The 23,236-nt window shown below is 33.5% G+C and overlaps 1 protein-coding gene across 2 annotated transcripts in view; it reads left to right on the forward strand.

Moving 5' to 3' along the window:
- LOC115879604 (PR domain zinc finger protein 15-like) overlaps positions 1 to 23,236 on the forward strand; it is a 38,025-nt gene that overhangs the window by 6,262 nt on the left and 8,527 nt on the right. For both annotated transcript variants that reach the window (XM_030896497.1, XM_030896498.1), the window contains 2 exons: positions 5,478 to 5,924; positions 20,284 to 20,796. In XM_030896497.1, the coding sequence (XP_030752357.1) occupies positions 5,478 to 5,924; positions 20,284 to 20,796 (960 nt within the window). The remainder of the gene's footprint in view (positions 1 to 5,477; positions 5,925 to 20,283; positions 20,797 to 23,236) is intronic.

Below are 23,236 nucleotides of genomic sequence, written 5' to 3' on the forward strand. Positions count from 1 at the left end.
TGATATACCTTGTACATGATACTGAAATATTCGGATTTATTAAAAAAAATATATTATTAAAATTCTATATATATAAATATATAAAACCGGGTTCATAGCGTCCTAGGCCTTCCGGTACCCAGTTGCCAGCCTTTCCTATTCTCCCAATCCCCTGGATGAAGGTTTCTCTCCGACATAGCTTTATGTATTCCTCCGATCCATGTTGCTTTCGGCCTTCCCTTTTTTCTCCTTTCTGATGGTATCCATTTCAGAACTTTCTTCGGTATTCGGTCCTCACTCATTCTTTCTACATGCCCATACCATACCAGCTGTCTTTTCTCTATTTCATTTATTATGGTTTGCTGGACATGCATAATTTCCCTTATCTTTATATTCGCTACTCTTTCCATTCTTGATATTCCCGCAGATCTTCGCCAGAAGTCCATCTCGAGTGCTAATAGTCTTTGTTCCATTCTACTAGTGAGCTGCCATGTTTCACATCCATATAAAACTATACTTTTAAAGATGGAATTATAAATAGTGTATTTTTTCTCATATGAGATGTGTTTGGACCATAATACTGAGTTCAGGCACCCGATGACTTTTTTGCCTTTCATTATTCTTTCCTCGATCTGTTCGCCCGGTATTCAGTATTCTTTCCTCGTCTCTGTTCGCCCGGTATAATCTATCTGAGTTCCAAGGTAGGTGTATTTACTGCATGACCCTATCCCTATATTTCCATCCAGATGTAAAATTTCTGCTGCTTGGCCTATACATAAGTACTTAGTCTTCGACGTATTTACCGACAACCCCCACTTTTCATACTCGCTTAAAAGTCTTGTTGTCATAAATTGTAGGTCTTCCTTATTTTGAGCCACTACCACTTGATCATCTGCAAAATGAAGGTTGTATAGAGTTGTTTCGTCGTTAAGTGGTATTCCCATTCCTCTGCACGATCTTCTCCATTTTTCTAGGGTTTCATTCAGATAGATCTTAAATAATATCGGGGATAGGCAACAACCTGTCGTAGGCCCTTAGTTACAGGAAAACCTACAGATAGCGCCGTACCAAGTTTTATTCTTGATGTTGCCTCATTATATAGCTGTTTAACTGCTTCTATCGCTGTGTTATTTATAGAGGATTAATCCCTTTTAATGATTGATGGACCGGATATTCAACAAAAATATGGTCCACGGACATTTTTTAAAAGTAATGTTTTTTATTGTTTTTAAGAGAAATCTGTAAGCGATACTTTTATTACCATCCAACATATTTTGATATAAATCAATTCAAAAAATTAAATAATTAGACCATTTCTTAAACAGTTTTACATCGTGGATTATAAGCTGATAAAAGGCGGACCACCAGAACAGTTAGCCACTGTTGCCCTGTAGTTTTACGATTTTAAGTTTTGGAAATATGTTTTTTATATTGTAGTTAATAATATTGGACAAATTAAAACTAACTATTCTTGTGTAACCTTAGCGGAATAGCCAATTTAATCTACCATCGGTGACTGTTTTCTAATGCGTTGTTTTTGATTATTCATATCAGTTTAATATAGTGGTATTACATTACACTTCATTACAAACTAATGATATTTATTTATACTCCATGTCCCAATAACAATAAAAAACAAACAACCAATCACGGCTTACCTCGTTCGATTTCGATCTGTTTCGGAGTTTGCGGCCGAGACAAGCCAAGATTCTCCGCAACATAAGAAAAAAGATTCTCCGCAACATAAGAAAAACATTTTTTAAAATTTTATACATTAAATTTGGTAAAATAAAGCAAACGATTTTCTGTAAAACTTACTTTTTTTCTACTTAACTTTATTTCATTAGTTAACAGTAAGTATACAGGGTCGTTCACCACATACGACACTAGGAGTATTGTAGTTAAACGATTAGATTTTTACAAATTATTGAAGGACTATTAGAGCTACAATTTAAAAATAATTTTACAAGATACAGAGTGTCCCAAATAAGTAAAAAATATTATAGTGTATTTTTTTAAATGGAACACCCTGTATATTATTCTATTTTTAGATTCTACGATTGAAATAAAGGTAAATTTGATTAAGGTTTATCACACTTAAACCTTATCGTTTTTTAAATATTTTCAATTTTCTGTAGGTGCAGTAAAAATTTTAAGGCTTCATTTCTCCAAGGGTATCAAAGTTTTTAATACTAAATCTTTACTGAAGATTATTTATTGATCAGATATTGTGTTGCAATAATAAAAATTGTACTACCTTATACAGAGTGTCCAAAAATTTATATTAAATAATTACGAGCTTTAAACGGCAATAACTTGATTAACTTAAAGAAAAACACCCTGTATATTTACGAGGATCACGAGAATCATATGCACAATTTAATTGTCTATCAAATTGTGTTATACCATTTTTTCCCTATCTCTTCAAGTTTTCGTAGAAAATCCATTTATTTATAATTTAGACCTCATTTATCACTATGCCCATGGAATATTGACATTTTAGATTATTTTTAAACATGTAACAAATTTTCAAAGAGTCAGATACTAATATTGTCGATATACTAGTTCGTTTATTTCATTAAAAAACAGTTTAAACACAGTTTAAATATTTGTTAAAGAGGACCAATTAATATGATCCTAGAATCCAAACTACATTAATTGAATGTTTACCTTGATTAATAATTGAAAAAAAAAACTGAATTAAAAATACTAAAAAACTGAATTTTGTATGTGTATTAGACAGTGTGGTAAAAAGTAACACCTTCTAATTTTATTTCATTTTTTGACGAATGCTTATTTATACAACAGAGATGGTCATTTTCATAACTTATTATTATGTTGATTTCTGAGTCAAATCCACATTTATTTAGAATAATTTATTAATTAAAAAATAAATTAAGTATGTAATTAACTAATTTTTGGGCGGAAATAATGGTGGTATATTTAATTGGTATACTCTTTTACAAAGATTTAAATAGTTTTCCCTTTGTAAACAAATGGGCTTGGAATATTATTATTTTTACCACCTGTACATTTTGTACATATGTTATTGCCGTTTAAATCTAGTAATTGGTTGGTAACCGAAAATCACGCAGTGTACGTTTTCATGTGAAATAAAATATAATTGTACGAAAGAAAACAATAAAATATTTGGAGATTGTTTTCCAAGCGGGAGGAGGCTTTTCTGAGCATATCCGCCATACAGTTTTGAAAGCAGAAAAACAGGGGGCCATGTTATCCAGAATTATGCCAAACTGGTCTACCTTGGGTCAAACGAAACGCCGAGTGCCAGCTGCTGTACAAGCATCTAAAATCCTGTATGGATCCGAAATTTCGGGAGAAACCTGCAAAGTTCGGAATCATAAAGAGAAACTTCTTGCAGTGCAACGAAGATTGGCCATAAGAGTATGTTGTGGATACAGGACAATATCTGCGGAGGCTGCACAAGTTCTGAGCTCAATGGCCCCGATAGACATAGTAATTGAAGAAAGAATGGAAAGGCAAGAACATTCAGGAAAAACAGCGGAAGAAAGTAGAAATAGAGTTCTGGAAATATGGTGTAAAAGATGGAGTGAAAACAGAAATGGGAAAGGTAAATGGACTAGAACACTTATAAAGAACCTAGAGTGTTGGATAAATAGAGAATATGGAGAAATGAGCTATGCCATGAGTCAATTCCTTTCTGGTCACGGTTGTTTCAGGTATTACGTACATAAAATAAAGTTAGGTGATAGCCGGAGATGTCTCTATGGCGACTCCGATGCTGATACGGTGGAGCATACCCTTTTGGAATGTAACCGATGGACAGCTGAACGAAGAGTCCCAAAAATTAAGATTTCCGATCTAGTTCCAGAGATGAGTCGATCCCCAGAAAATTGGAATAGTGTTCACACTTTTATGGAGACACTAATAGATGCAAAAGAGAAAGAGGCTGGACGAAGTAACTAAAACATCGAAGTAAAACCGCCTCCTCGAGAAGTAATGCCGAAAGGTAGTTCCTCGGGGAGATATTCCAAGCGGCTTGTGGAGGTTTTTTAGTCGGTAAGGTACCTCAACCACCCCGCCGACAGTATCACATACGGTCTCTGGTGTGCAGATTTTTCCCCACAAAAAAAAGCTAGTAATTATTTAATATATATTTTTGGACACTCTGTATAAGGTAGTACAATTTTTATTATTGCAACACAATATTTGATCAGTAAATATTTAGTATTAAAAACTTTGATACCCTTAGAGAAATGAAGCCTTAAATTTTTTACTGCAATTTCACAAAATTGAAAATATTTCAAAAACGGCAAGGTTTACGTGTGATAAACCTTAATCAAATTGACCTTTATTTCAATCGTAGAATCTAAAAATATAATACGGTTCGTACAGGGTGTTAAAAATACAACTATAATATTTTTTACTTATTTGGGACACTCTGTATCTTGTAAAATTATTTTTAAATTGTAACTCTAATAGTCCTTCAACGAACCCAATACTTACAATTTGTAAAAATCTAATCGTTTAGCTACAATACTCCTTGTCGTATGTGGTGAACAACCCTGTATATAAGAAAAACTAAACGCGACTATTGCGTCCACAAATATTTCTTGTACGTAAATATTTCTTTTCTGTACGAACGAGTGGGAGTAGCGAAAGGCACATTGTTGCCAGATTGATAATTAAAGGGGTGGCTGCAATAACCAGGCAGCTCCATTTTAATGAATTTGTGGGAAATCGAAAAATAGCTGCTCGGTTCTTATTTCAAACACAGAACAAGGCAGCTAACTAACGTCGCCATTTATGTACGATTTATATTGAGAGAACTGATTGTTCCAGGAAACGGAAGGGTAATCCATGAAAAATCTCATTTTGGAAAAAAGTGGAACTGCCTGGTTATTGCAGCCACCCCTTCAATTTTATTAAGAATTGTGGCGATAGGCGATTATTTTTCAAAATTTTGAGTTTGGTATGTAAAAAGTGGACTTTTTCAATATGTGCGAGAAAAGAGAACAAACAGTACGATCAAGAAAATGACTGTACTCTGAAATAGAGGACGGTTGGCAACCCTAGCTGTGTTTATGATACCTTAATATGCGTTTTATTTTCAAAACTTATTAGGAGCACGTAATATAACCTTATATTTTATAATACACAATAATTGAAATTGGAAAACCTTTAAATTAAACATTTATTTCTCATCTCGTTTTGATTATTCCTATATTATTATGGAAAATAAATTTAAATTCAATTATCGTCAAAAAATTAAGGATGTTATATATTTACTTTTTTTGACGCTAGTGATAAGAGCCGACAAGTATTCGACATTCTTAAATTTATTGCCAACCAAACGTGCAAAATCAGAAAGCCGTCATATTCGACCAATGTTGATCGTTCCGTATTTATATTTTTTTCTACAATTTTCTATTACCACAAATTAATATACATATATCCACATTACATACTTTTACTATGAGATTGCTTAGAAGTGACATATTATATATTTTTTTTAGAATTATAAAAACCATTTAAAATTATTTCATAATAGTACTGTAATGGATATGGGAAAAACTGTTACAGACAAATGTTACGAATCTTTAATTCCCAAAGGAGTAGTAGAGTTGAAAGACAACTGTGTTGGAGGGCCACTATTAGTTGATAATATGTTAACAGACGGTTTTGATAATTCAAATTTGCTGATACAGCAACAAGACCCAAGTTCCTTTGATATGCAAATAAATGATTTGTTAGAGGTTGACACTTTAAATTTAGGAGTCGATCATATATTAAATTCCAGCATAAGGGATTTTGATTTACTAAATTCTGATGTCAACAGAAAGGAAGATGAAAAGGACACATATATTTGTGATATTTGTTTGAGAACATGTAGTAGCCTTAAATCGATAACGTCACATTTGAAATTACACATGGCCAAATATTTTTGTTCTTTATGTAAAAAGGTAAGTTTGTTAAAGTTCTGTATTGAATAATTAGATGCTTTTTTTATATATTTTTTGAATAACTAAGTAACAGCATAAGAAAGGATGTTGGATAAATTAGATATATTATTTGCCAATGAGCCCGAAAATTATTATTGAAAATATTTTTTGGATTAAAATACTGCGACATAGCAATGAGAAAAAAACTAATATTTAGAAAGAAACTTACAATAACCTATTTCTTTTATATAGTTATTTTTTTAATAAAAAGATTAAGGAAGGAGTATAAGTCTACCATATGCATGGTAGACGGAATCGACATAATAAGTGGGGACCTAGGGTGGGGATTTTTCCACCCTAAAAATTTGACAAAGTTTGATGTTTCATAACTTTTTATTTTGTATTCCGATTTTTATGATTTTGGTATCAGTGTGAAGATAAAGTCAGTGAGGTCGACAAAATCGGTTTCAGGGTCTACCCCATAGAGACCCCATAGACAAACCAAAACACGCGTGTTTGAAATGTTGTCTAACTTGATCATCCAATTGTAGAACTTCGACATAAAAACGTTACGCTTTCTAAGCGGCAAGCGAAAGTATTCGATTAGCGGAACGCCAAGCAGTGGATTTTGGTATTCTCGTTGCCGTGCGAATCGTCTTAGACCTCTCTCTTTCAGACGAGGATACTCTATGCGAGATTCTGTATACGGGATAAAGAATTACAGTCGAATACTGTCGAGATACTCTTTTGGCATACTTTTTTTTAGGTACAAAATAATATTCTAGTTTAAAACAAATTTCAGTGCGGTTCAGTCGTATTATTGTATTATAAAATGAATATTGAAGAGTGCGTTCTGCTGTGGCATATATGTAATAATACAAAGCTTATACATTTCTCATTATCGAAAGCGGCACGATCCATGGTTCTCTTATTTATTGTTCGAACCATGTTCGAACTCACTCTCACTACTGAATTATTATATTACTATAATAAACCTACAATAAATATTCTGTTCGCCTGTGAAATCGAACTTTTTGTATCACAAAAGTATGCGAGTCTGAACAGGTCCATAAGCTACTATGATAATTCTGTACCCGGTTGTTGTATCATTGTTCTGAAAATTCCACATTCTAAAATTCGGCCGCGCGATACTGTATGCGTCGCCGAATGCCATGTGTAAGGTATAATTTAACTACATGCTTTTTCTGTATCTGAGATACGTGTGGGATACAGCGTCTTCGTCTGAAAGAGGTCTTATGGAACGCGTTCAGCACATATTGGCAGCATCGCAATTTCTCAGGTATCTAATAGTCAAATGTGTAAAAACGATGTGAAAAATGTCAATGTTACGTAAATTTTATAACTTATTGTTGAGTTATCTCAACTAGAGGTATGTAGTTCGTGAACGAATTAGTTCCAATGAACTATTCCGACCCTGGAATGAAAGGAACTAGTTCCTGGTTTCTCAAAGAACTAGTTCCTGAGGATCTATTCCGGGATCGAGACTGTGACCGATATAGAATAATATGCGACGGCGACGGATCGGCTAGAGCGCGTAGCCCGGTGGTAGGCAGGAGCATTGGCATTTTTCATCGTGTCAGCCGTACGTCATCGGATCCGGACCTAAAGGAACTAGAGTAACTAGAGGAACTAAATAAAATACTAGTTGGATCAGCCAGCGCGATTGATGCTAGGCAGGCGTGGGGAGTGCCAGCCGTATGTTATCGGATCCGGACATAGAGGAACTATTAAGACTAGTTCACGGAAATCTATTCAGTCGGCAGATCCGAGATATAATACAAGGCGACGACGATGGATTCGGCCTTGTCTATTGCCACAGCCGGCGCGGCAGAAAATTGTCGTGGATACTGTTTTTGATTGTTAGTTTGTTTTTTAAATATTTTATGGGAATGTTTCACTTTAGGTCCCTAAAATTAAGAAATATCTTATAAAACGAAGTAGATATTCTGAATTTTTAGACAAAAACAAAAAGCTTGAAGTGAGGAAAAATGCAATTTTTCGTAAAATTTTTGTAATATTTGCTCCAATTGATTTGTGATATAGTTTTTTAAATTCTGATTTGAGTTTTTTTTTATTTTTTTATCTGCATTAAAACTTACCTATATGTTTTTAACATACACAATTACACGTCTCTCACGTTATATCTCCGTACATTATAAAAATTATACAGATCATACTGTGAATAGTTCTGACTGACAACGAAACGCGTTTCGATGTTTTGAACAATATTTATAGCTGCCAAGTCGTAAATTATCAATTACTTTTTGAGTACAGTACGTTTGTCCGTTCTGTAGCTACGGGGTATCCGTGAGAGGGGAAACGATATTCTCTCGATGTTTTTCGAATAAAATTAGACGACGCGTCCCATCAATAAAAATTCGACAAATTTGCAAGTAGCCAATAAAATGAGTGGGCGGAGCAATTTGCGGTGACGTACTCGTCAAGTCGACGTATAAAATATATTGCTGTTTATTTAAATGTTTTTTGTCCGCATTCCTTTCATAGACACAGATCTAGCAGACGTACTGTAATTTATAGAAGAAGAAATAGTTTTCACTAAAGAGCAAGAGAAGGCACAAAATCGCAATTTTTTTAATTGTTACTGAACTTTTGACAAGCAAAACGATCCTTTAAGGTAGCCTTTTTCAAATCGCTTAGCTCAATGGGTAAATACGCTAAGCACATCAAATGAGAATACCCAAGTTGGTAGTTAAGTGCGCGCTAAGCGAAAATTAACGTCATATACGCTGAGCGTCTAAAGCGCTTAGCGTTTTCTAAGTTACAGAATTCGGGCTTTGTTAGGGTTTGAGACTGGCACTTTAGATGGACCTTTCACATGCCAGGGCAAAATTAACAACTGACGTAACAGCAAATTATTTGAACTTTGTTTTATGCCATGTGTTTTGCCCATGTTTTGCCGTTTTGTGTGCGTTAGCGTTTTTTTTCAAGGTCTTCTTGCCTTTATTCTGACTGTGCGCTTTTAAATTTTCTATTCTATATTGAGTGGGCTCTTTTATTCGAATTTTTTCTTAGTTAAAAGAACGTTATCAGCTTTCAAGGCATTTAACAGATCACTTCCATTTTAACTTTTTCATGAATATAAAATAGGGGATACCTAGAATCTTTTTTCTTCACATTTTCCGGTGCCTGCTAAAATTACCCAATAAAAGAAAAGGTACATGTTGACTGATATTAGTGATGGGCAAAACTGTTATTTTTAGATAACAGTTGAAACTGTTATAGTTATTTATAAAAAAAACAGCTTAAAATAACAGCTTAAAAATAACAGGGTTCTTTATTTTATTGCTAAATATCTGAAAGAGTATGAGGCGGTCGCAACGCAGTTGCAAGTTGCAACAATGACGTGGTAATATTCCCAGGGTGTCAAAACATTTCTAAATATCGATTGTTATCTAAAATAGCTCTCTAAAAACAAACGGTGGTTGTTTTGTAAATAAGCGCTGTTTACAAATTGCGATATAAAAAAAGCCAAAATCGGGACGCGCATCGAGGGGCCCCTCGATGCGCGTAGATCCTGAATTGCGTAGCAGTGTACAGGGTGCATCTCACTCGACGGAGAAGCTCTTCGTTAAGATTTTACCATTTGCGGTCAAACAATAGCAATATAAGAAAATGTGTAGTATATTTTTCATAAGTAAACCAACTACACACTACAGTTCGAATTAATTTTACACTTAAACAAGCGTGCACCCGCGACTTCGCGTCGAATTAATAATTTGTAATGCTGATGATAAAGCAAAGCAAGAATTTTACGCTTTTTACGTCAAGGGCTTTGAGCAGGATCGTGATTAATCAATGACCAGCTTTTTCAAAACACCCTGTATACATTTTTAAAAAATTTTAAAATATTCTGAAAATTTTATTCTGAAATATATACATTTTTAAAAAATCTTAAAATATTATTCTGAAACTTAATAACGTACTGAAACATACAGCGCCATAATATCTCGACCTCCGCCCGTTATGCTCGTAACAGGTTGAAAAACGATGTATCTAAAACAACTGATGCGTTATTCTCCAACCTGTTTCGAACCTCCATCGACAATCGACCGATGCAGCAGCGTTCCTTTCCCACTCCTGTTATCTCGACCGCCAGGCGTTATGCCCGCAACTGTTTCAAAAAAGCTGCTTCTTTTATATCCTACTAGCGTGTACCCGCGACTTCGTTCGCGTCGAATTAATCATTTGTAATGGAAGCAAAGCAAGAATTTCCATTAACATACAAACTGGATAAAATTTTCTCACATTTATGTCAGCATGAGAAAAAACAATATGGCGATATTATTATATAACTTGGTAATATTTGAGGGGTAGTTTCAACTCGTTGGAATTTGACTTTCGAAAAATCCGTTTGCCAAAAATAAGCTTTTTACGCCAAACAGTTTAAGCAGAATCGTGGTTAAGAAATTACCCAACTTTTTGGAGCACCCTGTATGATTTTTTTTAAATTTCAAAATATGTAAAAAACAAATAAATTATGCTTGTCCAAGCGATTTCCCGAGAGACTAACCGTTTTTTAAATAACAAATATTGTAATATTTGAGGGGCGTTTTCAGCCTTTTGGAATTTGAGATTCGAGAAACCCCTCCTTATCGAACCTCTACACCCCACAGTCAATCCGTTTACCAAAAATCAGCTTTAAATCTTAAACAGTTTAAGCAGAATCGTGTTTACTCAATGGTCATATTTTATGAAACACCCTGTATAAATTTATAAAAAATCTTAAAATATGTAAAACAACAAAATAAAATATACGTGTTTAAGAGTTTTTCCGAAAAACTCACCGGTTTTTAAATAGAAAATATTTTAATATTTAGGGATAGTTTCACCCCTTAGAATTCGAGTTTCGAAAAATCCCTTCTTATCGAACCTCTACACCCTAAAGTCAATCTGTTTTCCAAAAATCAGCTTTTTACGTCAAGCGCTTTAAGCAGGATCGTGATTAATCAATGACCAGATTTTTCGAAACACCCTGTATACATTTTTAAAAAATCTTAAAATATGTAAAAAAAGAAAATAAAATATACGTGTTTATGCGTTTTTTCGGAAACTTGACCGTTTTTTAAATAAAAAAATATTGTAATACATATTTGAGGGGTGGTTTCACCCTCTTGGAACTGGAATTTCGAAAAATCCCTTCTTATCGAACCTCTACACCCTAGAATCAACCTGTATGCCAAAATTGAGCTTCTTACGTTGAGTGGTTTGAGCAGGATCGCGATTAATCAGTATGTCAGTCACTTAAGGATCTTATATATTAGTATAGATTCACGGTCATATAAGAGGGTTGATTCGGAAAAATTGTAGGCACAGCATCTTCTGTTAGTTTTGGACGTGACCTAGTTACAGTTAATATTGTGCCATCGTCCCTTTTAGCCGAATTTTCCCTTATAACATGACATTCTGCAAAATGCTTCTCACAAACAGCAGAAGCATTTGTTACAGTGAAAGTTTTTTCGCGAAGGATCGCAGATATCCATTAATTACGTTTTTCGGGGTCCTAAAACTTTGTTTATGAAAGATTTTTTTTATTAAAAAACCGCTACAAAGTATCCAAAACTTTAAAAACGTACTTACCTAATATTTAAAATATTTAAAAATTGTTAAAAACGGAAACAAAACATATTGCAGAACTTAAGAACTTAAATTAAAATTTTGCCACATGGTCTCTCTTAACAGAAGATGTTTTAAAACAAAAGTCACATTTATAATCAACGCCAGAGTCCCACCCACTGCATTCAGCATGTGCCCGCAACTAACACATCTACTAAACTCTCCATCTTTTCCGAAATTTTTTTACACACTAAGCATTGCTCCTTTTCTTTGGAATCCACATCCATGTTGACCATGTCGTCCAGTTCATCATCATCAACGGCGAAAGTTATTTTTTCTCGCTTGCCAGTTTTTAAAAAAAGATCACACTCCTTATTGAAGGCGCACTTAAAAGGCCCAAAAAATGAGGTATCGAGAGGCTGCAAGCGATGGGAGGTGCGTGGTGGTATTGATAACATTACGATTTCATTACCTTTACAATAATTAAAAATCGGAAGAGATATATGGCTATAATGGTTGTCAAGCAACAACAAAACAGGGTTTTCTAGATTTGAATTTACATGAAATTTAAAATGCTCTAACCACTGAAGGAAACATTTCTCATTGCTCCAGCCATTATCGGTAACTGCATATATCCCGTCAACTGGTCCATGTTCCGTCAATGTCGGCGACATTCGTTTTCTGGGAAATATAAGAAGCGGTGGAATAAAGCTCCCAGAAGCACTCATATGGCAGTGACATTCTTTTCACGTTCCCAATAAATTTTTGATCCGAATTGTTTAACGCCTTCGGATCCTAGTTGTTTAATAGGCTTCTGTACAGTTGAGATCCCAGTCTCGTCAACGTTAAATATTCTGCTTGGTGCAAATTTATATTTTTCTAACAGAGTTGCCAGATTTGAAAAAAAAAGTTTAACAGATTCTTCATTGAAAGCAGTTATTCTATTCACACTTGTTCCTTCAGGTTTTCGTAGGCTGATTTGGGCGTTTCTCTTAAGAAATCTTTGCAACCAATTCTTGCCTGCTTCCTGTCGGTTTTTATAATTTCGGTTTTATAATTCACTAGTGTGTACCCGCGACTTCGTTCGCGTCGGATTAATCATTTGTAATGGTGATGATCAAGCAAAGCAAGAATTTCCATTAACATACAAACTAAGATAAAATTTTCTTACATTTATGTCAGCATGAGAAAAAACAATATGGCGATATTATTATATAACTTGGTATAATATTTGAGGGGTAGTTTCATCTCGTTGGAATTTGACTTTCGAAAAATCCGTTTGCCAAAAATAAGCTTTTTACGTCAAGCAGTTTAAGCAGAATCGTGGTTAAGAAATTACCCAACTTTTTGGAACACCCTGTATGATTTTTTAAAAAAATTCAAAATATGTAAAAAAACCAAATATATTATGCTTGTCCAAGCGTTTTCCCGAAAGACTAACCGTTTTTTAAATAACAAATATTGAAATATTTGAGGGGCGTCTTCACCCTCTTGGAATTTGAGAATCGAGAAACCCCTCCTTATCGAACCTCTACACCCCACAGACAATCCGTTTGCCAAAAATCAGCTTTAAACGTCAAGCAGTTTAAGCCTATGGTTTAAGCAGAATCGTGATTACTCAGTGGTCATATTTTATGAAACACCCTGTATAACAAAAACCTTAAAATAGCTTTTACGTCAAGCGCTTTAAAGCAGGATCGTGGTCAATCAATGACCAGATTTTTGACACCCTGTATACATTTTAAAAAATCTTAAAATATGTAAAAAAAGAAAATAAAATATACGTGTTCAAGCGTTTTTCGGAAACTTGACCGTTTTTAAATAAAATATTCTAATATTTGAGGGCGGTTTCGCCCCTTAAGTCGAGTTTCGAAAAATCCTTCTTATCCGAATTCTCTACACCCTAAAGTCAATCCGTTTTTCAAAAATCAGCTTTTTACGTCAAGCGCTTTAAGCAGGATCGTGATTAATCAATGACCAATTAATCAATTTTTTCAGGAAACACCCTGTATACATTTTTAAAAAATCTTAAAATATGTAAAAAGAAGAAAATAAAATATACGTGTTTTAAGCGTTTTCGGAAACTTGACCGTTTTTAAATAAAAATATTCTAATATTTGAGAGCGGTTTCACCCCCTAAATTCGGTTCGAAAAATCCTTCTTATCGAACCTCTACACCCTAAGAAAGTCAATCGTTTCCAAAAATCAGCTTTTTACGTCAGCGCTTTAACAGGATCGTGATTAATCAATGACCAATTAATCAATTTTCGAAACACCCTGTATACATTTTAAAAAAATCTTAAAATATGTAAAAGAAGAAAATAAAATATACGTGTTTAAGCGTTTTTCGGAAACTTGACCGTTTTAAATAAAAATATTCTAATATTTGAGGGGGCGGTTTCACCCCTAAAATTCGAGTTTCGAAAAATCCCTTCTATCGAACCTCTACACCCTAAAGTCAATCCGTTTTCCAAAAATTACTTACGTCAAGCGCTTTAAAGCAGGATCGTGATTAATCAATGACCAATTAATCAATTTTTCGAAACACCCTGTATACATTTTAAAAATCTTAAAATATGTAAAAGAAGAAAATAAAATATACGTGTTTAGCGTTTTTCGGAAACTTGACCGTTTTTAAATAAAAAATATTCTAATATTTGAGGGGCGGTTTCACCCCTAAGAATTCGAGTTTCGAGAAAAATCCCTTCTTATCCGAACCTCTACACCCCTAAGTCAATCCGTTTTCAAAATCAGCTTTTTACGTCAAGCGCTTTAAGCAGGATCGTGATTAATCAATGACCAATTAATCAATTTTCAGAAGGAAACACCCTGTATACATTTTAAAAAATCTTAAAATATGTAAAAAGAAGAAAATAAAAATATACGTGTTTAAGTTTTTCGGAAACTTGACCGTTTTAAATAAAATATTCTAATATTTGAGGCAGTTTCACCCCTAAAATTCGAGTTTCAGAAAATCCTTCTTATCGAACCTCTACACCTAAAGTCAATCCGTTTCCAAAAATCAGCTTTTTACGTCAAGCGCTTTAAAGCAGGATCGTGATTAATCAATGACCAATTAATCAATTTTCGAAACACCCTGTATACATTTTTAAAAAAATCTTAAAATATGTAAAAGAAGAAAATAAATATACGTGTTTAAGCGTTTTTCGGAAACTTGACCGTTTTAAATAAAAAAGCTATTCTAATATTTGAGGAGCAGTTCACCCCTAAAATTCGAGTTTCGAAAAATCCTTCTTATCGAACCTCTACACCCTAAAGTCAATCCGTTTTCCAAAATCAACTTTTTACGTCAAACGCTTTAAGCAGGATCGTGATTAATCAATGACCAATTAGTAATTTTTCCGAAACACCCTGTAGCACATTTTTAAAAAATCTTAAAATATGTAAAAGAAGAAAATAAAATATACGTGTTTAAGCGTTTTTCGAACTTGACCGTTTTTAAATAAAAATATTCTAATATTTGAGGAGCGGTTCACCCCCTAAAATTCGAGTTTCGAAAAATCCCTTCTTATCGAACCTCTACACCTAAAGTCAATCCGTTTTCCAAAAATCAGCTTTTTACGTCAAGCGCTTTAAGCAGGATCGTGATTAATCAATGACCAATTAATCAATTTTCCAGAAACACCCTGTATACATTTTTAAAATCTTAAAATATGTAAAAGAAGAAAATAAAATATACGTGTTTAAGCGTTTTCAGAAGCCGTTTTTGTAAATTCTAATATTTGAGGAGCGGTTTCACCCCTAAGAATTCGAGTTTCGAAAAATCCCTTCTTATCGAACCTCCACCCCTAAAGTCAATCCGTTTCAAAATCAACTTTTTTACGTCAAGCGCTTTAAGCAGGATCGTGATTAATCAATGACCAATTAATCAATTTTCCAGAAACACCCTATACATTTTTAAAAATCTTAAAATATGTAAAGAAAATAAAATATACGTGTTTAAGCGTTTTTCCGGAAACTTGACCGTTTTTAAATAAAAATATTCTAATATTTGAGGAGCGGTTTCACCCCTAAAATTCGAGTTTCGAAAAATCCTTCTTATCGAACCTCTACACCCTAAAGTCAATCCACTCCAAAAATCAGCTTTTTTACGTCAAGCGCTTTCCGGCAGGATCGTGATTAATCAATGACCAATTAGTAATTTTCAGAAACACCCTGTATACATTTTAAAATGTAAATATGTAAAGAAGAAAATAAAATATACGTGTTTGCAAGCGTTTTTCGGAAACTTGACCGTTTTTAAATAAAAATATTCTAATATTTGAGGGCAGTTTCACCCCCTAAGAATTCGAGTTTCGAAAATCCCTTCCTATCGAACCTCTACACCCTAAAGTCAATCCGTTTTCCAAAAATCAGCTTTTACGTCAAGCGCTTTAAGCAGGATCGTGATTAATCAATGACCAATTAATCAATTTTTCCGAAACACCCTGGCCAAAAATCTTAAAATAGCAAGAAGAAAATAAAATATACGTGTTTAAGCGTTTTTCGGAAACTTGACCGTTTTTAAATAAAAAATATTCTATACAATATTTGAGGAGCGGTTTCACCCCTAAAAAGAATTTAAGTTCGAAAAATCCACTGCTTATCGAACCTCTACACCTAAAGTCAATCCGTTTTCCAAAAATCAGCTTTTTTACGTCAAGCGCTTTAAGCGGGATCGTGATTAATCAATGACCAATTAATCAATTTTCAGAAACACCCTGTATACATTTTAAAATCTTAAAATATGTAAAGAAGAAAATAAAATATACGTGTTTAAGCGTTTTTCGGAAACTTGACCGTTTTTAAATAAAATATTCTTTGAGGGCGGTTTCACCCCCTAAAATTCGAGTTTCAGAAAATCCCTTCCTATCGAACCTCTACACCTAAAGTCAATCCGTTTCCAAAAATTAGCTTTTACGTCAAGCGCTTTAGCAGGATCGTGATTAATCAATGACCAATTAATCAATTTTCGAAACACCTGTATACATTTTAAAAAATCTTAAAATATGTAAAACAACAAAACAAAATATACGTGTTTAAGAGTTTTTCCGAAAAACTCACCGGTTTTTAAATAAAAAATATTCTAATATTTGAGGGGTAGTTTCACCCCCTTAGAATTGGAGTTTCGAAAAATCCCTTCTTATTGAACCTCTATACCCCACAGTCAATCCGTTTGCCAAAAATCAGCTTTAAACGTCAAGCAGTTTAAGCAGAATCGTGATTACTCAATGGTCATATTTTATGAAACACCATATATAAATTTATAAAAACTCTTAAAATATGTAAAACAACAAAATAAAATAAACGTGTTTAAGGGTTTTTCCGAAAAACTCACCGGTTTTTAAATAAAAAAATATTTTAATATTTGAGGGATAGTTTCACCCCCTTAGAATTCGAGTTTCGAAAAATCCTTTCTTATCGAACCTCTACACCCTCAAGTCAAACTGTTTTCCAAAAATCAGCTTTTTACGTCAAGCGCTTTAAGCAGGATCGTGATTAATCAATTACCGGTTTTTGCGAAACACCCTGTATACATTTTTAAAAAATCTCAAAATATGTAAAAAAACAAAATAAAATATACGTGTTTAGCTTTTCGGAAACTTGACCGTTTTTAAATAAAATATTCTAATTTTGAGGGGCGGTTTCACCTCCTTAGAATTCGAGTTTCGAAAAATCCTTCTTATCCGAACCTCTACACCTAAAAGTCAAGTTTCCAAAAATCGCTTTTTACGTCAAAAGCTTTAAGCAGGATCGTGATTAATGTGACAGATTTTTTCAGAAACACCCTGTATACATTTTTAAAAATATTAAAATATGTAAAAAAGAAAATAAAATATACCTGTTCAAGCGTTTTTCGGAAACTTGACCGTTTTAAATAAAAAATATTCTAATGTTGAAGGGCAGTTTCCGCGCCAAGTCAGTTTCCGAAAAATCCCTTCTTATCGAACCTCTACACCTAAAGTCCAATCCGTTTTCAAGTAGCTTTTTACGTCAAGCGCTTTAAGCAGGATCGTGATTAATCAATGACAATTAATCAATTTTCGAAACACCCTGTATACATTTTAAAAATCTTAAAATATGTAAAAGAAGAAAATAAAATATGTTTAAGCGTTTTTCGGAAACTTGACCGTTTTAAATAAAAAATATTGTAATATTCCACCCCCCTTTTTACCCCCTTAGGGGATGAATTTTAAAAAATCCTTTCTTATCTTACGTAAACATCATAAAAGGAACCCCTGTGCAAAATTTCAGCTTTCTAGGGTCAAGGGTTTGGTCTGGGCGTTGATGAGTCAGTATCAGTCAGGACAGTCAGATTTATATATATATATATATATATATATAGATTATTTTTAAGCTGTTGCAAGCCCAACACGACCATCGACATCGACCGATGCAGCTACGTTCGCCGCGCCGCACTGTAGCGCATACCCCACTCCGTTGTCCGTTGTATCTCGCCGCCTGTATCAATGGTTGTCGAAATAACATGTTTTCCATCCATACTAGTTGTTTTTTGGAATTGCTTCGAGCAGCATCGAATTTCGTGGCGGTACAGAGCGCCGCCTTCGTTTCACGAAGGTCGATCTCTGCGTGTCGTTATTTTATATCTGTTCTTTTTAAAAGTAGTAACGGTTGCGTTATGTTATTTCTAAATAATTGTTATAAAATAACAGAGTTAAATAACAACCCATCACTAACTGATATTTTGAATTAAAAGTTCTCAAGAAGTTTAGTAAACATGTAAAGCCGCGTCCAAGCTACTCGAACAAAATGTTCGCGAACATATATAATTAAACAGATATTAAGTGAAAATTGTGAGATAGGTAGATTTATAAATAATAAAGCCAACAAGTACAGCTAGCCTAGGCCTATTAAGGAGCGCGGAGCGGCGAACGGCTAGTTTGTACGCCAGAGCGTGCGTCTGCCTATGCTAGAGCGCGCGCTTTTTTTTTCCGACGGGTGTCGGTAAATCAAAAGGAGCGAACGGCGTGCATTTCGGCGGACATTGTACCGGACACTTGGAAGGGTCTCATTTAATTTCGGGCGTCCATCTGTGATTTTTATTTTTTACCGAGTATTCGATAATGGGAGACGCAATTACTGGGATCGTGAAAAACATTTACAACTAATTTGTTTACACAAAGAAAAGATTTTATAATTTTAATTTTATTGTGGGTTGAGTGTGAATAGCTATGTAGCTAGACTTCGTCCATATAATTTCATTTTTGTTCATAAAGACCTTCATGATTATTTTTATCAAAAACCGGAATTATTATGGGATTCTGAAATTAAAAATTACTACTTAATAGGAAGTTGGACACCGGAAATGAAATTTTACCATTACATTTTTAGAAATAAATATACCGGGTGTTTCTGAAAAGTGGTTCACTTCTATAACTTTTTTAATTTTTTAGATGAAAAACGAGATTTGGTATGTTAGTATAGGACATAAATCAGGATTGATCGACGTTTTCATTTATTTTCGGTCACTACTTATTCCACCGGAAATGACAACAACTTTTGATTTAAATGACGCCTCGGTATTTTTTTACCTATGATATATGATTGAAAATGACATTCTAAATAGAATGATATATTATATGTCAACTTTTGACATTTTTTTTATGGCCATAAATAAACGTAACGACAATTTTACTCCAAATACCAAGTATGTGGTACCAAATTATTCGTAAAAAATGCTTTTTCCAAATATGCTGAGCTAGCCTTTGAAAAATTTGAGTTATCATTAAAAATACGATTTGGGCATCTTTTAAGCGGCCATGAAAGGATACAAAAAAAATTACACGATCAAATATATATGTTTCCAAAGTTCTTTGATTACAAATTAATAGTTTTAACTCAGTCTTGGCACTCTAGATTGAAATTTAAAATGCTATTTTTATTTAATTGGAATTGTCTAAAATTGACGTATGGTATGTCATTCTATTCAGAATTTCATTTCCTATCAAATAAAGTAAAAAAGTACTTAGGATACGATCTAAAAATACAAAGTTGTAGTCATTTCCGGTGAAACAGGAAGCGATCGAAGGTAATTGAATACGTCAATCAATCCCGATTTATGTCATATACTAACAAACAAAATTTCGTTGTATTATCTGAAAAAATAAAAAAGTAAAAAAGTGAGCCCCTTTTGAGAAACACCTGGTAGAATAGGCTGAAAATGAATACAGGTCTTAAAAATACACTATAACGAATAATCTACCAAAAGGCCCCTGTAACCTTCCGCCTGTTAAATATTGATTCTTCAACGACAAAAGTTCTTAAACTGTTTACCGGTTAATTTATTTAATAAAATGCTTGCACTCACAATCCGGGCACTCGAAAAAACAGCGACTACCTAAACTCATCCTAGATCTATAGAGCAAACTGGTTGTCGCATTCTTCCCCGCACCTCAGTCCTCGGGACCGATGCGATGGGCTGTGCCGTCGTTTACGACCTGCTGCTACGAGTATATAGTGTGAATTATATATGTTCGCGAACGTTTTGTTCGAGTAGCTTGGACGCGGCTTAACAGTAACAAGTTACGTAAGTAGACGTTATTAAGTGTGGAGAGGTCTTAATCCAAAAAATATTATATCACAGTTTTTATATCAAATCAAAATATATCTATTTATAAATTATATTTTGTTCTTAAGTTCCTCATTAATAATTGAAAAGACATGTTTTTAATTTGTATGCAATTACTGTAATATTAATGTCCTGAAAAAAATTATTGGGATCGTATGTCTCCATCATGTAATAGGAAATTTTATTTCTTTTCAGGTATTTGGCAGACGGGAGAATCTGAAATTTCACAAATGTAACTATATGTATTCGTTAAAATGTCCCAAGTGTGATAAGATATTTTACCAAAGGAAATATTTAATTCGGCATGTCGCTATAGTTCATGAAAAACGATTTTCTTGTAAGGATTGTCATAAAGTTTCGTATTCTTTACACGATTTAAAAAATCATCTTTGTCGCAATATACCAGAGGAAAAAAGATTTAAATATAAGTGTAGTCAATGCTCAAAGGCATACCTTAAACAATCTTACTTAGCTAGACATTTAAAATTACATATGGTAAATAAAAATCAACCAGAAAATAAATTACAGAAATATATATGTTCAGAATGTAGCGAAACATTTAGTTCAAGGTGTGCATATAATAGACATTTAACAACTATTCACGAGAAACTTCGATTATACAATTGTCGAATTTGTGACAAGTCGTTTGGTAGAGGTGACATTTTAAAAAATCATATAATGAATATTCATAGGATTGGGATAGGAGAGGTAAGTGAGAGAGTCTTTCATTAAAATTATGTTATAATTAATTATAGACTCTTAAAATTCTATAATGTATTAGATATTTAATGCTACCTTGCCCTTTTCTATCAGTATTTTTGTATTGGATTTTAAAGATGAACCAGAAGGAAGAGTAATTCACTGCGATTGCGAAAATAATCTTTGAAGGATAATGCGAGGTAGCTAGTCATTTTTATATCAGTTCCAGTTTAAAAGTTTGATAAAAACAACTGGAAACTTTATATTCTTTGGCTAATCTAATATAGTGGATATTAGGAGATCCTCAGATAAGATGAAACTTAAAATGGACTCACATCTTGTGTTGATGTTTGTGTTGCTCTACAGGGTGTACCAGGCTGAGCGTGCATTAGAAGTTTATAGAGAACTACAACATCTAACTCGGAGATTTTTTGCACATTACTGTTTCAGAACGAGATCTATCGATTAAAAATATTTTCAATATGGCAATATAATCACAATATGGCGGAAATACCGGAAGTTGACAGCAACTTTCTTATTTTAAATGGATACCCCAATTTTTTATTACACACTTAAATTCTCTGTAAAATTTTATGAATTTTGATATCTCTATTGTTATTTTTTCTATATTGTAAAAACGGTTAATATTAGATATAGAGTGTTCTCTATATCTAATATTAACCGTTTTTGAGAAAAAAAAAATATTTAAAATTTTTGGAGGGAAAAAACTGCTTGTGAAAAAAATCGGTTAGCCTAAACGACAAATTTATTGATTACCACAGCCACTGTGGCATAAAGAGAAGACATGTGGCTATCTATTTTAAAATTTAAATTGTTCGTTTGTCGTAAAATATTAACCATAGCTGTGATGGAATTGAGCAATTAAAAAATTATAATAAATATTTTTTTTCAAATAGAAACTCCCTGTTTTATTTCAATGGTGAAAATGTTTTTCAATTCGTTACTTTTTGATTATACATGTTCTTATACCTAAAATAAATCGTTTTTAAGTTATTTGAGATTTAGTATTAAAGAGTATTTTTTTCTTGATTTTATCTAGCTTTTTTTGACATTAAGTGTCAAACCATCAGAAAGAAACCATATAAATACTGCTGGTAAAACTTTATAAAGTGTATTTATAAAAATATATCGCCTATTTTAGTGAGAGCTAATGGCAATATGACATGGCCAGATATAGTTTTACATCGCGTGACGTTTAAAGTCATAAGCTCTACTGGTTAAAAAACAAAAAAAATATACCCCTTTAAAACTAAATCTGAAATAACTTAAAAACGAGTTATTTTAGGTATAGGAACATGTATTATCAAAAAGTAACGAATTAAAAAACCTCTTCAGCAGTGAAATGAAAAAAGTGGGTTTCCATTTGAAAAAAATGATTTATGATAATTTATTAATCGCTCAATTTCATGACAGCTACGGCCAATATTATAGGACATTCGAACAATTTAATTTTTGAAATAGATAGGCACATGTCTTCTCTTTATGCCACAGTGGCTGTGATAATCACTAAATTTGTTGTTTAGGCTATAAAACATTTTTTGACAGGTAGTTTTTTCCCTCCAAAAATTTTAAATATGTTTTTTCTCAAAAACAGTTAATCTTAGGTATAGGGTGTTTGATATCAAAATTCATTAAATTTTACCGAGAATTTAAGTATGTAATAAAAATGTGTGTACTCACCTAAAATAAGAAAGTTGCTGTCAACTTCCGGTATTTCCGGAAGTGCGGCCATATTGAAAATATTTTTAATCGATAGATCTCGTTGTGCAGCAGTGATGTGCAAAAAATCTCTGATCTAGATATTGTAGTTCTCTAGAAACTTCTAATGCACGCTCAGCCTGGGACACCCTCTATATGGTATGGTGTGTGTTAGAATCGTATGATGAGCTGTATTCCTTTTCCCTAGCAAGGTGCAATAATGTCGCTTATTAACGTAGGTGGACTTGAACTTCATCGCCAGAGAAGGCTGGGCAATGAGTATATCACTATTCTCTTTTCGCCTTCATCTGTGACTATAGTTAGAATACCTGTAACAACGTGATGGGTGGCACCGGTATTAGTAAACAATCTATTCTATTTGAGCGACTTTCCTTTTGAGCGGGCTGGTTCCATATGTTCCTCTCCCTGAATCTCCATAGATAGGGCTTGCTTCTAGATCACAGGCAGTTGCTTCTGACATCTTCTACAATGTGTTGTCTTTTCCTTGTGTAGGTCGGAAAGTTAAGTTTTCCACCCCATAGGAAGGAGAGACTTTAATTGTTTTGGAGCTCTTCTCTTGAAATTTGTTCCATTGAAAAGGTCCACATGACCCTCTGATCTGTGGGTTTACTTCCCCAAACTTACTAGACAGTCTGCAGATGCGTCTTGAGACCATGGATACGTACCTTTAATCTATGAGAATCCTTTTGGCTTCAAGCTAGCTCGTAAG

The sequence above is a fragment of the Sitophilus oryzae genome, unplaced genomic scaffold, assembly GCF_002938485.1.
Source record: "Sitophilus oryzae breed Bouriz unplaced genomic scaffold, Soryzae_2.0 scaffold_1582_pilon_pilon, whole genome shotgun sequence".
NCBI lineage: Eukaryota > Metazoa > Arthropoda > Insecta > Coleoptera > Curculionidae > Sitophilus > Sitophilus oryzae.